We start from the raw sequence: 16,771 nt of genomic DNA, 5'->3' as shown, positions 1-16,771 counted from the left end.
TCGTTCAGAAACTGATCATAAATCTGGTAATAAAGTGTTTGTTGTGAGTTTAAAGCACAAAACACTGAACATAACCATCATCAAATCAATATAACAGAGGATTAATACAGAAAACTGACTGATAAATAATATCTTCCTGAGACACAATAAGGTGGGTTAGATTAATAAGCTTCAGAGTTCAGGATCAGATGGGCTCAAGATAAAGGATAAATAATTCATAAATTATCTCACGCATTTTACCCGAAAAGTGATCCATGAGCTTCTAAACAGCACACAGAATAAACAGAGAGCAGGTTTTCTTCATGGTAACGTGTGTGTTTAACTGGTTAAAGGAACAGACAAATCTCTGTTACTGTTTCTGTTTGATCAGAGTTATTACAGCGCACATGCCCAGACGCACAAACAGCTGTTAGAGCTGACTGACAGATGATCCAGAGGTGATCAGCTGATGCTGTCGAATTCAAACTCCATTCAAAGAATTTTTTGTTATCCGTTAGGAACTTTGTTCGTGCAGAGCATCAGTGCCTGTACAATACAACATGCATTCAAACAGTCAACCTAAAAATACTGATAAAGGACAGTTAATTAAAATGAATGAATGAGTGAATAAATAGAGCTAATAAAAACAGTTGATTAAAATACAGAGGTATATAAATAGGTGATAAAAACACATAAGCATAGGCTCCTGCAAACATACATGGAGCAGGCTTTCACTGAAACACGTCGCTTCATATGACGCTCCGAAGGAGAGGATGTCCCATTGCTCTAAAAAACAATCTCCTCCATCCTCTCTCCTCTCTTCATTTCCTTGCATCCCTCCCATCATTTCTGGTGGGAGGGACTAAGACGCAAGTGAACGATGCATGTGGAGGAAGGAAGGATGGAACTTTGGAGCTTTGAGATGCACCCTCTGTTCTATCTATCATTAGATATTTCATAAACTTTAAGAAGTGATGAAAGAGTGTTTCAGGACTAAAAGAGGGAGCTGCAGTAGACAAACAGGATTTCCAGATATGTGTGAAATATGTGTGTGTTGACACATTATTCACATTATAAACCACAGGCTGCATTATAAGCTCCATTGTGTGACACAAACTGATCTTCACTCTCTGTTCTTTCACTAAAACAAAACCAAGCCGATGAAACTATTGTTCAATAGCCCTCTTGTGACCAAACTGCTGTATCTGGAAAATGCACTTTTCCAGGAGCACAGCCAGATTTACTCCCAAATTTACTGGAGGGGGTTAACGCACCATCAATTGAAGTCGACGTATGGTGTAATATATAGGCAATTAGGCTCAAGGTAGCAAGATTTGCATTGAAAAAGTGTCGGGTTCACTGAGGAATGGCCCTCCAGTAATGAAAAGCAAGCCAATCAGTCTGCAGCATGGTGTGTACAGGCTCCTCTTACAGTCCTCTCTCCTGCAGCAGTATTTACAGCAGCACCATTGTCCCCTGGGTATGCAAGACTAGAAGTCTGATGCCTGGTTTATGCAAACTATATTCCTTTAAGGAGACAGTATTTGAGCTGCTGCTGCTGCTGCTACAGGCATGAAAAGTGAAACAAAAAGGCTGGCAGAGAGAGTGAATCTAATAGAAGAGAAAGCAGAGTTTCAGATATGAGCTCATCTGAGTTTTCTTTTTCTCTCTGAAAGATATTTTTTATTAAAGAACATCAAAAGTTACTTTCTCCCTGTCTCCTTTCTCTTCCTCTCTTAATGTGGCTTTGGCACAAAGCTGTCTGTGGATTCATTACAGCTGAACGTCACAGGTAGTCTGGACCAGTACAGCTAATTAGTTTATGGTCTAGTGCAGGGAATTAAAGGAGCGCTGGACTGTACTTTCTGTCCACTCATGACCTCGTGTACCTGCCTGGGTGAGTGGCAGGAACACGAATCTCCCCCCTAGGATGGATGACTAACCTAAAGACACAAATAAAAGTGCTATGTAACACACCCCGAGGAGACACAGAGAGGCAGGAGTGAGAGGGAGGTTTAATGAGCAATATGAGCGGGTGGAAGAGACACAGAGTCTGCTGCTGATGAAAGAGGAGATTAAGAAGTGATGGAGAGAAGTAGGGAGCAAGGTAGAGGGAGATACATAGAGGAAAAGATGCTTAAGGGAGAAGGGGAAGAACAAAAAAAGAGAGGAGGAGGACGTGGCGGTGGAGGTGGAGGAAGGAAATGAGAGAAAGTGAAGATGAGGTGTTTTTCTTTCTTTTTTTCAGGTTGGCAGAAGTTTCCAGAGTTTAAAGAGACAGTGGAAGTTGGGAAGAAGACGTCTGCGAGGGTTGAGTGTGTGTGAAAAACAGCCTCAGGTTGGAATAAAGAGACAGTCTGAATCATAGAGCTGCTTGAGTTAATCAGTAATACGGCCACTGTGGATGAAAGTGTGAATAGGAAGAGTGGGCAAGTGGGGTGAGAATGAAGAGGGTTGCCATCCTCCCCCTCTCACAGCACAGGTAACACCCTTATGTAACAGTCAGCATCTCACCTTTCCTTCTGATTTCTTCCTTTCATTATCGAGTTGACTATCTCGTCTCATCCACCACACAAATGCACGGAAGATGAATGAAAGTGCGGTTCAGGTGGCGCAGGGAGACTAAAGTGGAGCTAAATTAGGCACAATAGGATTACGAAGGGTGAATAAGTCGAGAGGATAAGTCCCAGTATGGAAAAAAAAACAAACAAAAAAAAAAAACAAAGTGAGGGTAAGTTTACTGATTCAAAGACCACAAAAGATACTTTGTTAACAGATAACCTCAGCAAGAAAAGTCAGGGAATCTGTGTTTGAGAGTGTATTTCTTTGTGCTAACAAAGCTTCTTAGCTTTAAATCTTATCCTGCTGTTTATTTCTCTTTTAACTCATTTGTAAGAAATTGGTATTTGTTGGATGAGCTGCAGAGCTAAGTTTCAGGGTTGACCCCATGAAAAACTTGCCAGATCTTTTCAGAACTGGTTCCAGAGTGAAAGAATTAATTTCTTATGTATGGATGCTTTTATTAACAATTCTAAACAAATGCGCTTTACTAACCTGGTGGTGCAGATGTGCTCATAGTGGTGATATGAAATTGCAAGGCCCTTGAGGGGGCTGGGTAGTGATGGGAAACGCAATTCTTTTTACTGAATGGAGTTTAAATGAGTGAAAGTGAATCAGGTTTTTGGGTCATTTGAGTCACTTCAGTCAGTTATCCAGAAAGTGCATAGAAATCTATATTTCAGAGAGATTTATAGGTGGCAGCAGTGCTGTTTTAATGAGAGATCAGCATAGACAGGAGAATAAAATGTGAGATGACAGGGATGTGGGGAGACATTGCAAGTTGGAAAAGTTTGCAAACTCAAGTGTCTTCGCCAGCAGGAGGTGAGTGAGATTATGTGCTGTGAGTCGAGCCGTGCAACGTATTAAGCTATTGAATGATTTGTAATTCACGGGGAAGAGAGGGTGCATGAGTGACCTGTAAGTGCTTTGAGTCATTCTGTGAGTGAGTTAGTGTGACCCGTATGTGCTAAGAGTCGAGCCATGCTACGTACGTATGAGCTGGCGAGTGACTCGTATGTGCTTTGAGTCCTACTGTGAGTGAGTTAGTGATCCGTATGTACTGTGGGTGAGTTAATGACCCATATACACTGCGAGTTGAGCCATTCTACGTACCCGTCATTCTCCCGTGATGTGAGTGAGGGGCTGGGCTACCGTGAGCCTTGTACTGAGTCAGTAAATGAGTCATTTGGGGTGAAGAATCATGATTCTCGAGTCAGTAAAGTGATTCTCGGGTATTGAACGACTCGTTCATGATTTGCACAACACTAGGGCTGGGGGCTCTTGGGTTTTTTGGATCACCCAGAGTAGGCAGTGACCACAAGTGAAGTTAATGTTTATACCCAATAATAAAGAGAATCAAGTGTGTGTGTGGAACTCTAATAATTTAAGTTAGTTATGTAGTGTTGGAGAGGGTAGGAATATGTTTCAGTTAACACAATTAAGATAACTGGAGAGAACATAGGAAGATGTTTGTAAAAGTTTCTCTCCAGATAAGTGAAGGGGGGCTGATCACCCACTTGATGAATGCCAGTCACAGACAGAGACAGAAGACGGCCAGCAGCCAATCAGAGGGGGACAACACCTGGAGAGCCAATAAGAAGACAACTCAACCTCCATTCCTTAGAGAAACTCTGTTAGTGACTATATATTGGTGCTGAGAGAGAGAGTCAGGGTCAGTCTCATGAACTGTCTCTGCAACATGTAGGGAACAGAGAAATGAGGCTGCACCAGAGATCTCTGTAAATGCATATTCTTGACCTATTGGTAATAAATCTGTGTTCAACTGAGAACCAGGACGCCTCCTGATCCTTCCCCATCAACGAACTGTGCGGAAAGAGGTGAGAGGAGAATGGAGTCAGATTAATAATTTTAAAGTATTTTAGTCAGATTGATTGCATCATTTCCAACAAGAGGTGACTTAAGAAGTTGGGAAAGTCAATCCTAAGACATCATACTGAGTGACAAACTATACCTGTGAGGTACCCTTCATGGTTTCCAAGGCAGCAGCGTGGGGTGAGAATGAAGAGGGTTGCATCAAATCAGGTACCTGGGGGTACCTGGGGCTCCAAGCAAGAGTCCATAGCAACAGCAGAATGAGCATAATTTGTTCCAGGGAACATCCGTGCTGCTTAAAGGTAGGGTCTAGGGAGGGTCACCTTTCACATTTGAAACAATACTGTACTGATGCCCAGTATCTGGCAATTGTACTTAGTACAGTACTCAACAGTACTAATGTTGGGTGCTTTTGTCTATGAAAATGAGGTAATAAAAATTTGTTTATTAAAAAAAATGTCAAAGTTTTTAAATTTGACATATTTCTCAATACATAACCTTGCAATTCTGTGATCATGTCCTGCATGGAAAATCACCTACTCCTACTCACTCCACTCCCTCACAGTTACAAGGATTCATTTAGGTACCTAAACATGGTACCTTTTGATTTAACATGAATCAGTACACAGTATACACAGTATAGTACAGTTAACACAGCATTAAAACTTGGCTCCTCCTCCTTGGTTCAGTGCCAGCAGCAGCACACACCCACAGCTTCCGACCGTGACAACTTACTCAACTAGCCCAGCAACCACCTGTAGCATTTCATTTCCATGAGACCCAAGAGCCATGCACCTGACTTGGCATGTTAGCACAAGCTAATCATGGGTATTTGACACGTACCAGCTGGCATTGCTCCTCGTTCCTGGCTGCTCCCCAAGTTCCTAAAAGCGAGTGACAGTCGCCAAGCTTCACTCATTTCTCAGGAAAAAGCTTCATCTGTTTGGAGTTTTGTTTCACTTTGGTTGTTTTTCTATTTCCGTGCTATGGAGAAAGCTTGTATTGATTGAAACAGGTGTAAAGTGTCTTTGAGTTCTTGAAAACCGCTATATAAATAGATGTAATATTACTATGTCCACTATCCACTCATGATAGCTTCTTTCACTTGCTATTGTCAACACAGGACACGTGTTGCATACTGGACACGTAGTGATTGGCTAAGGTAATCACAACAACTCTCCACCCAGAAACGTCCTGTCACAACCGAAGCATCAACATACAGTCAGGAGGGGGTTAAGGCAGACACAGACACTGACACACATGTATAGAAGCCAGAGGAGATGAATGAGCAGGACTTTTCCTGTAAAAGTTAACAATCTTATTTTTTCATTTTTTATTTTTTATTTTTTTTTAGAAACAGTCTTAAATTTCGATCAAGGTGGCATTTGAAAGGTCTTAAAAAGTCTTAAATTTGCCTTGCTGAAACTTGCACATACCCTGGCTGAGACAGAGCGTACCTCTGCAGTAGTGTTAGTTGACATGTCAGTGTTTGTGGGGGCGGTAACACTTACTCTCTGGATATCTGAAGTCAGCTGCAGCAGAGTTGGAGAGGCTGTTGCTCTGAGAGTTTCTGTTCCTCTGACTGGAGAGTTCAGACTGATGTAGGCCACTGCGCTGCTCTTCAGGACCACACTGTTATCCTGAAAAACACACACATGTACACTAAACACACACATTTACCAATAAACTCATTTTATTGTACTCTTAATGAGGTCATCAGTCCATCAGGCAATCATGATTGTCATGATATCACGTCCTTCAAAATGAGTCTGTCTGACTCCAGGAATAACCTTTTAGTCCTAAGCTTTAATATCATAAAGAAGAGCTTTTCAATCAGACCATCATGGTGTGATTACAGCATGGGCAGACTGTGTGTAATGTGGTCTATCTTGGTCTTACTTGGTCTTACATCTGCTGATATGAATGGCTCACCTCTTTCCTCTCATAATTGCTAACTGTGGCCACTTATATTTCAAAAATTATAGACGAGGATCAGTTTAATTCCACTCAGTCTTTATGTTCCAAAAGAAGCTGCTGCTGCTGCCTGCAGGTTGTAAACTTTGTTTGATAGCTAACTAACTGCTAACAAGCTCTGAATATAGTAACGTATGCAGCAAATCTACAGAGACCTAAAGCCCTGGCTTTTATTTTGAAGCAGATTAATCACAACTTCCTGCATCAAATGTAACTTAGCACAAGTCTCATTTGCTTGTAATAAGCCCTCACAGATATAAGATGACATGATGAGGATACGAGCAGGGGCCCAGGAGCAGATGAGGTGTTACCAAGCAGCAGAAAGCCAGTGATGGACTGCTGTGATGATGTGTTAAGCTTTTTTTCACCTTTTGAAAGTTTTTTACCCACTGTGAAAACTTTTTGTGTGAAATCAGATGATCTCACTCTTTTTAAAGGGTGACAACATTCAGGCTCTCCAGATTTATTGTTCCATTTTACTCGTACCAAGACTTGAGTTCTGAGATCTAGACATGTTAGATTTATACATAAAATTAAGTTTTAAAAGTGTTGTACTTGGTTTTTATATCTTTGAGTTTATGGAACATCCTGAAATTGAACATGAGTCAGGTAAAAAAGAAACAACAACTATTGAAACAAGCTAAATCGGTTCTTTCACCCAAGTTCTCCTAAAAATAAAGCTTTTTCAAGATTCACTAACACCCACAAGATGCTTGGTTAAAGACAAACAAATCCTACATCAGCTGAAAACACATTTGAGATCTTTGAATGGCTCTGACTTGTTTAAACAAAATTTACACAATGTAGAAGAGACATAGTGTGAGCCAAACCACAACTTTGGATCCATGTACACATCCAAGGGCCTATTTTATGTCTGGTGATATTACAAAAACATTTTAATCTTGCAACAAACCATCTCACTTTTGTGTCAATGCAATCATCTTAATCACATTTCCTGTTTGCACAAATTCATATGCTAAAATATAAAATGCAAAAAAAAGTCAAGAAAAAAGAAATTGGATTATATTCAGAAAAGAGATGGGTACCTTTCACATTTGAAACGATACGGTACCGATGCACGGTACCTGGCAATTGATACGGGTACTTAACGGTACCAATTTACAGTACTTTTTTGTGTAAATGTGCTAAAGAAATATCATTTTTTTTTTACAATAAAATATACAAATGTTTCAGTTTAACATATTCAATCTTCAGTATATAACCTTGCATTGTTGTGTTCATGTCCAGCATGGAAAATCTCCTACTCTTCCACTTCCTTACCTAAACATGGTACCTTTTGATTTTACGTGAATTGGTACCCGGTACTTTTGACAGAATTCGGTCAGTACCTATAGAATTACCTAATTTGGTACCCATCCCTAATTCAGTATATTCATTTATTATGTTGCTTCAGGAAGTGTGGTTAAGAGTTTAAGAATAGATAAATAAATCAAAAATGAATAAATAAATATAGTAATTAATTAATAAGGTCCTTGGGATCAACTAAAGAAAAAGTTCTCAAATTTGTTAATTTTTTTAGAGAAATTTTCATTGGAGTTTCCCTTATTTTGACTAATTTAAGAACCTTTTTACAGGCTCCGCCTTTAATCACTTTTTTTTTTTTGTTGTTGTTGTTTTTTCGAATTTATGAGATGTTGTATGGGGGCAGGTAAACAAAGAGTACTTCAACTTTACATGTTTTGCTGTACTGCTGATGAATTTCTAAAAAGCTCTCGGCCTGTTAGAAAGCTAAATGCAAACAAGTAAAAAAAACAAAAGAGAGTTCTTCTGTGAAAACAGACCGTCATGTCTTTGCTGAACTATGATGTAAAACAGATGTTTGTCTTGTTTTCAGCCTCTTCCTAAATTAGAACCTTTTTTTTTTCTTCTGTTGACATTTTCAGAGCAGATGCTCTGGTGCTTGCTGACCTTTCCCCACTCAAAGGACCCGATGTTCCCCAGGGCTGTGCCTCCCCAGGAGCAGAACACAGTGGTCCGGTCTGGCACCCAGCCTCGCTTGGTCTGATCCGTCAGTGCGGCGATGAGCTGATTCATAATAGCTGAAGCCCCGCCTCCCTGGTCACTGTCATGGCGGCTACCTACAAGCACATAGCGATCTGAAAAAAAAAAAGAAAGCAGCTTCAATTACTCATTCATTTATCATTTAAACTGATGACTGATGCAACTGATACACATTTTGGATTCACATGGTGGTCATATTTTACAAGAAAAAACAAAACCGTGCTTGCATCAGCGAAGGTGTTAAAAGTCATTTGCAGGAACACAACATGGGAGTAACAGGGAATTTTAAACTTTGTAAATTGATTATTTGAAATCAATAAATGTTCATTCTGGGAATCACAGAGATATAAACACAGAAATATTTCTCCTTCTGAGTTACTCCAGAAACATTTTGTTCATTTGAATGTCCAATCAGTGACAAGAGCTTCTTAGATTTATTCTTGATGTTCTGATTTAGAGAGAAAATGAAGTTTAAGTACACAGCTCGGATGCCTTCATTCAGGGAAGTCCATGCTTTTTCAGAGAGGGTCACATTTGATTTTGTGGGTCAGCAGCTTTTACTGTCATGTGTTAATGTAAGAAAAACGACACTAATCACAGACTGATGAAATCAAAGCTCACCTGTCCCGCAGGTGTATCTTGCTGCAGTTGATCAGTGGTCATTTTTCTGCAGTGTTACGTGCTGCGTAAACATCAGCAAACTCTGCCTCTGACTAAGGAACATGTTCTCCAGTAGGGGGCGACATAGGTAATCATTTCAGGATGATTTTTTTTATGGTTATATTAGAATCTGGATTTTATCAAGATTGTTTTTCATATTCAGACTATTTTGATCTCAAAGAACACTTTTAAACTATTGGACTGCACCTTTTCATAACTGTAATCTCATCTTGTGTCCACAGTCCAATGTAGTTCAGTAAGACCTTACAGATAGACTTTGGTTTGGTATGTGATCTTGACAGAAAATGTAAATGTACAGATCATTTAGAACACGATTCATATCCGAAACATAACTCAAACATATAAAGATGGGAGCTGTGGACCTCAGGTGTTGTGTAGAGCGTGCATGCGGGCTGTCTGTGCTCCAATTATAATACTGTAAAAAAAAAAAAAATCTTTTTTACACTAGATTTTACATTAGGCCAAATAAGCAAAGCCTGGCAACACATCTCATTTACTAACATAATACATTAAACAGTGTAATAAATATCAGGTACATGGTCCGCACCATGTGGCACACAGTCAGCCGATCTGGCACTTCCCTCCTCACTCATGGTCTCACAAACAACAACAATTGCTTTGCTGTAAAACAACTGTAAAATTAAAAATAAAAAATGGTTGGGTTGCCATTATGTTACTGGGAAATTTCTCACAGTGCTGTATTTAAACATAACAGGATGTTAATGTTCAAATTCCCTTGTAAATTTACAGAATTTGTTTACAGTGTAATTGTGGCAGGGTCCTGCTTCTTACAGTTAAAAGAAAAACTTCCAAAAGTATGATAAGTGTGATGTATTTTACAGTGTATAAGTGAATTATTTACAAAGTGCAAAATGAAATAAAAAGAGCAAAAATCAAAACTAACCATTGCAGGGAGAAACTACAATAAATTAGAATGTCCCTGTGAATAGTCAGGATTGTTTTCTCTGTTACCTCCAGTGTAACAGCCTGTTCTGACTCTTCTCAAAGACCCACTGAATTGCCAGGCCAAGGCAGCTCCTTTAAACACCTGTAGCCCCTCCCTCATGGCTCACAGAGTACACACACACACACACACAAAAACCTGTCTCTACAGTTACAAAACTTTATTTTAACCCATAACTTTAAACAAAATTAGCTCTACTTTAAAAGAACATATTTATCCCAAAAAGAAAGCATAACCATAAGAAGGATATTATTTGTTAGAAAAAAATCACTCAATTACTCACCTATATACAATACAATACAATACAGCTTTATTTATAGAGCACATTTAAAAGAACCAATGGGGATAACCAAAGTGCTGCACAGTTTAGATATATATAAAAAACATGTGACCAAAATAACTCACGCTAAGCTTTACATAAGTGTTAAGTGTCTGGGCCCCCTTCCTTTTGTTTCTCTTTGTGTGTGTGTGTGTGTGTGTGTGTGTGTGTGTGTGTGTGTGTGTGTGTGTGTGTGTGTGTGTGTGTCTGTGTGTGTGTGTGTGTGTGTGTGTGTGTGTGTGTCTGTGTGTCTGTGTGTATGTGTGCGAATGGAAATCACAGGGGTGGAATATTCCTTGCCCCAAACTGGTTGAGGTTTCATGTATCCACTCAAATGGAAAGTTGTCAGGGTGCGTTTTTTCAGCGCATGCTCAGATATGACGTAAGACGCAACTAGAGACGTTCCTCAACTTTAAAAATGGCGGCGAGCCGTCAGCACTGGACTGCTGTGGAAATTTTGCAACACGGAGTACTGCAACACCGTGATAAACAAAATGTTGTCCTCCCGCTTTGATAAATCTCATGATGTTTACGTTTTTCTGCACACGCCTCATTTACCATTCTGTTTGATTTCAGCGGCGCATGTAGACCAGAGATTGGAATATTCCTTTCCATGTATACTATTGTTTTCGGAAAAGTCATTCAGAAAGATTCCATTCGGAAAGACGGAAAACTCCTCATGTAACCGTGGCTACTGTAACTGGGAATGTTTCTCTGTCAGGATCATAGGCAAATGTTTATATTCTGCATTATATATTAAAATATTGTACTGCAATACCAAAAACCAGTGCATGACTTTTAGGCTTCTAGAGAATAGAAGTAGTAGAATTGTAAGTCAGCTCTGTTTGAGGTTTTTAAGATTGTTTTTTAGTCTCTTCTAACTCGATTAAATTTAAAACTTAAATCTTCTTTTGGACAATTCAGATTCACAGCTATCATATTCATGGCTTAATTAACTTCTTAATATGAAGCTGTTAAACCTCCAACATGAACATGAAGGGTTTTATCTCACACGTTTACACATCTTAATGAGTTTTCACCTTGATGCTTTAACTCAAGGGCCTCTTCTAACTGTCAGTTATTGTTACAAAGAGACATCCACTTAAGTGTTACATGGTTTGAATCAAAGTTTTTTTTTTTTCCCTTTCATTGTACAATAATTGATCACAGGTACAGAGTCTCTGAAGGGCAGGCTGAGCCTTTGCTAAACGCTTGTACTTCTGAAGGTGATTAAACTCCTTTGATGTGAATTGTTGATTTCAAAAGAGAGAATTAAAACAAGATTCATAAAATATAAATCTACAGTACTTGACGCTAGAAAAATGCACACAAAATAATACAAAACTTTAAAAAGCAGAGTGGATCTCCAAGAAAACACACTGACACACACATTCACAAATATGTAAGCTCCAGGCTTGTCTGTATGCCTCACATTCTCTACAAAGACAGAGTGTTAAGTATGAATGCACAAAGCAGCTTCCTGCAGGCGAAGAGAAGAACAGAGCAAACCTCATCACCCCAGCACGGCGCGCTGATGACTCTGTGTGAGAGAAGAGGTGCTCAGAGAAGCCTGCTAGCTTAGCCCCACAATCTGACGATGTATTATTGCACTCAGAGCAGCTTCCAGGCTTCAATTTAGCCCAGAAGCTGCTCTCACTGCAATAATATGTTGTTATTACAGTAAACTGCTTCAAATCAGTCATATGTGAAAGTGCAGTTCACTTTTTTTCTTCCCTCCACTGAAAAATGTTTGCTTTATGGGCATGTTTACAGCTCGACAGGGATTAGCACGATGCTGTTAACTTCAGCATTTATGAGACACATTTAATTAAAATATGAAAATTCACTGAAGTTGTTGTTGAAGTTGTTGTTGAAGTTGTTGTTGAAGTTGTTGTTGCTAACCTGAGGCTCTTGCAAATCACTGATGGTTCAACAAAGGTTCAAAGCAGTGCATCTTGAAAAATCTCTTTTTAGGTTGTTTAGGTACCCATTAGAAAAATAACAGGACAGGCAGGAGTGGAATATGACTAAAAGGACGAGTTAAAGTTTTAAATAAGATGTGCATTTTATTATTTATTTTATTTTTTATTTTTTTCACAAAAGGGAACCAACTTCCAGAACATGTAAGCCAAAATGATTTTATCCGTGTGTGGCTTCTTCAGATTTTATGGCACTTCCTGCTGTTTTAAGAGAACAGGAATTAAAAGGAGCTCATTTGAAGGGAAGTAAGGCAGGAAGTCTTTCATCTGGGCCCTGTTCTACGAAGCAAGTTCAGTCTAGTGAGATAGCCTTGGAGCTACCTCGCTGGACTGAGCGCGGTAGCCGGCAATCTCGCTACACGGTTTTACAACGCTGGTTATCAACCTCATAAGTGGATCCAGCTAGGCAATGAGCGCGTGCACAGATATAAGGCGGAGCCCGCTGCATCTGAACAATCGCGAACATGGAGCAGTCTGGAGTGTCAGAGCAGGCGGAGAGAGAAGGAGCGCATACTTCACTCAGGAGGAGCAGGAGGTGATCATGAGGAAGTATGACGAGGTGAAACATGTAATTAACGTTAAAAGCAACACTGTCGCCGCTGCTAAAGCACGGAAGGAGTGCTGGCAGAAAATTGCTGACAGTCTAAATGCGTAAGTGTAGTGGTGTAGTGCAAATAAAATATTTTGTGCCATTCTCATCCTGAAATAGCACTGTTCACCATGCACTTTTACTGGAACATGCAACATATCTGATTTAGTTCTTACGTGAATTTATTCATTTTTTCATTCCTATCGTGTTTACATTTTTTGTGAGACATGTAGCCCACATGAGCCCTACATGAATTCCTGTCACAATTTTAATACGGGCGATAAAATATTGTCATGGAACAGAAGTGTTGGCATTGAAGATCTTATTACGGCAATGAGAGTTCTTCATTCCCTTTAACTACCGTTAGAAAGTGTCATGTACTACCAACCCCTCCCTGGAAAACCGGTAACTTTCATCATCCGAAAAAGAGAGTGGGTCAGTCTCCGATGTCCATGGGATCCTCTAAGAACGGACAAGCCATTTTTTCGTGAGGGCTCATTGGTCAGTGGGCGGGGTTTTTATAATCCGCGAGTTCAATCTGGAACCTAACCTGCCCTGGAGCAGGTTAGCCGTTCAGCGTACGTTGCCATGGAGACTCGCCTCGCTGAGGAGTGATCCCGTGTCGTAGAACAGGGAATCCGGAACCTATCCTCAAAGCTACCTCGCTATGCAGTAATCCTGCTTCGTAGAACAGGGCCCTGGTTAGTTGTGTAAGCCCACAGAATGCTATAGCTGCTATTCTGTATTTGAGGTGCAGTGAGGACTTAGTTTGGCATTGATTGCAGTCAGGGGCGTAGCTACAATTACGCAAACACAGGCAGTTGCCTGGGGCCCCAAGATTCCCAGGGGCCCCCAAAGCATCTCTTAAAAACTGATTTATGAAGTTTTCTTCAATTGAAAGCTTTTCTTTTTTCTAAACCTTACTTCACATGCTTCAAAATACATCAAAAGGCTTAATCTTCAATGATAGTTTTGGGTACTCCCCCTCCCTTCTTATTCAATGGGCTATTCCATGTTACAACACATCTGAAAATTTGATTCAGGACAAAAGTGGTAAAAAACTCATTTTTTCCCCCAATTTTTGTTTATTTTCAACCAAGTCGGAAATAAAAACAATGTTGCTCTGAGATCTGAAATAAACATATAAGACTTTTAGGATTGTAAGGACTTTATCTAGCCCAGGAAACAGGATCATTTTCTCAAAATCAAACTTTTTGAGTTGGTGATAAACATTATTGTACAAAATCTGTTTTGGAAACATAACTCACTGGACAGGGGGTTAAATAAAAATACATTCACTTTAAAATAATAGTACCAAAACGTATGGTAACTGTAAATATCACCTCTTTCAGTAGATTTTTTCCAGACTTATGTTGTGCTTCATATTTACATATTCTTTCTTTACTCATTTTTTTTTTTTTTAATATTTACCTATTGTAATGTTTTTCACTTCATACTTTCTTGTTTGTTACTGTTACTCTGTAAATTCCCCACTGTGGGACGAATAAGCTGTCAATTGACCATAAAAGATTTCAAATCCAGGACAAAGTGGACTAAATTATGTATTCACTTTTTTCAAAATCAAACTAAAGTACAGACCTTGAGGAAATGCATTTAGTTGCGTTAAGTTACCATGTACAAGATTAGCACTGTCTCATGCCTTGATTCTGGGAAAGAGACAGTGGACCCAGGGAAGGCCAGTCTAGCTCTGAGGAAGATGAGTTACAAGGACATGGAGGGCCCCATTGACTGGGTTTGCCTTGGGCCCCCAAAACGACTAAATACTCCCCTGATCGCAGTGACACCTGTGGTCAAATTTGTATTTGTTTTTCTGGGTTTAAGACTCTGTTTCCCATGAGCACCATCACTCACTGTCGTAAGGACGTGTCTCTTGCCAAAATGAGCATTTTGGAGAGCAGATCTTCTTTTCAACTCTACTTTTCTTTGTTCAAGACAACTTTTGCCAGTATGCAAAGCGACAAGGTAATATATATACACTGCCTGGCCCCCAAAAAAAGTCACCACCAAAGAAAAGGTCACACATATTTGGTTGGACCGCCTTTTGCTTTATTATGGCATGCATTCGCAAGCTTCTGCAATGTCACAAGATTCTTTGTCATCCAGTGTTGCATTAATTTTTCACCAAGATCTTGCGTTGATGATGGCAGAGTCTGACTGCTGTCAGTCAGCAATCAGAAAGGCTAACGGAAAAAGGCTTTAATTTGTTAGGAAGCGTAAAGATTGGACTCTGGAGCAAAGAAAGAAGGTTATGTGGTCTGATGAGTCCAGATTGACCCTGTTCCAGAGTGATGGACCATCAGGGTAAGAGGAGAGGCAGATGAAGTGATCACCCATCATGCCTATTTCCTACTGTCCAAGCCTGTGGGGGCAGTGCTATGATCTGGGGTTGCTGCAGTTGGTCAGGTCTAGGTTCAGCAACAGTCTGTGTTCAAAGAATGAGGTCAGCTGACAACCTGAACATACTGAATGACCAGGTTAGTCCATCAATGTGTTTTTTCTTCCCTGATGGCACGGCCATATTCCAAGATGACAAGGATTCACCGACTTAAATTGTGAAAGATTGTTTCAGGGAGCATGAGACTTCATTTTCACATATGAATTGGCCCCCACAGAGTCCAGCCCTTAACCCCACTTAAAATCTTTGGTATGTGCTGGAGAAGGCTTTGTGCAGCAGTCAGACTCTACCATCATCAATGCAAGATCTTGGTGAAAAATGAATGCAACACTGGATGGAAATAAATCTTATGACATTGCAGATGCTTATCGAAATGATGCTACAGCGAATGCATGCAGTAATCAAAGCCAAAGGCGGTCCAACCAAATATTACAGTCTGTGACCTTTTTTTTTCTTTTTTTTTGTGTCTTTTTTTTTTCAGGCCAGGCAGTGTATCTGTAGTCACATAGCGCAGTTGTTTGAAAGGTGACTAAGTTTAGTGTCCAGAAGGTGAGCAGACTATCTGTAAAGTGTTCCTCACAGCCTGGTCCTCTAAGACATGTCTGTAATGTGTTACGTTAGTAACTCATGGCTATGTCCTGCCAGTCATCTACCAAGCAGAGCTAACTTAACCTCACTCTTCATTTTATTGATAGACTCTCAAGTTTGAACAGACCACTGCAGAATAACTGCTGACTGTGGGTTGGAATAAACATTGTCACAATGTTAACACAAACTTTGCTTGTGTTTTAGCCTTTGGCTCTATCTCTCTCCTGTTTAGCTTTCTTCTGCTCTTCTGTCCTTTTTCTGTCTGACAGTTAGGCTCCATTGTCCACCATCACTACAAAATTAATCACAGAAATCGTTTTCAGCAGAGAACAACACAGATTTCTCTTACTGCTAAACTTTGCCTTCTGGCATAGTCATTAAACATAATGGGCTCTAATTTCATGGCGCACCCTGGGCAGTGTTCATTTTGTGTGGTGCACCGCCGTGCGCTGACAATTTGACAATTTGGTAGACCGTCTGCGCAGAGATGGGTGTGACTGCGCGCCAGGGGGGAGTTGACGGCACATCAGGGGGAGGTGTCAGCAGATTCATGTTGGCGCAGTGACAATTTTCTTGCCAAAAACAGTGCAGAAAGTGCGCTGAAAGCTCGCCAGCTCTAACCTGGTCTATTCTCAGCGCAAAGTGGAGCGCACCCTTCGCAGGTGTAAATTGGTGACAGGCGCACATGTGCACATATGTCAACAAAGGTTTTGTATCCTCTGATGCGCCCCGCTGTCCATTCTCCTGCTGCAGGGACAGCAGCTTTGACTGTCTCCGCTACCAGGTCTTTCCAGCACTGTTTCCGCGGTGCTGGGGATCGCTCAGACCAATCAGACGCTGCGCCTCGGCCGCAGGGCATTTAAAGGCG

At 40.4% G+C, this 16,771-nt stretch overlaps 1 protein-coding gene across 1 annotated transcript in view; it reads right to left on the bottom strand.

Annotated features, from left to right (window-relative positions):
- Positions 1-16,771, bottom strand: part of naaladl2 (N-acetylated alpha-linked acidic dipeptidase like 2) — an 894,403-nt gene that overhangs the window by 248,621 nt on the left and 629,011 nt on the right. The window contains exons 13-14 of the mRNA XM_074668343.1: positions 8,275-8,462; positions 5,883-6,011 (exon numbers count right to left, since the gene is read on the bottom strand). Of these exons, the coding sequence (XP_074524444.1) occupies positions 5,883-6,011; positions 8,275-8,462 (317 nt within the window). The remainder of the gene's footprint in view (positions 1-5,882; positions 6,012-8,274; positions 8,463-16,771) is intronic.

The sequence above is a fragment of the Halichoeres trimaculatus genome, unplaced genomic scaffold (genome assembly GCF_033239565.1).
Source record: "Halichoeres trimaculatus isolate MK-OKI-2021-1 unplaced genomic scaffold, fHalTri1.1 fHalTri1_scaffold_4, whole genome shotgun sequence".
NCBI lineage: Eukaryota > Metazoa > Chordata > Actinopteri > Labriformes > Labridae > Halichoeres > Halichoeres trimaculatus.
Note: the sequence above shows the minus strand (reverse complement) of the source record. Positions and strands in the feature narration are given on the sequence as shown.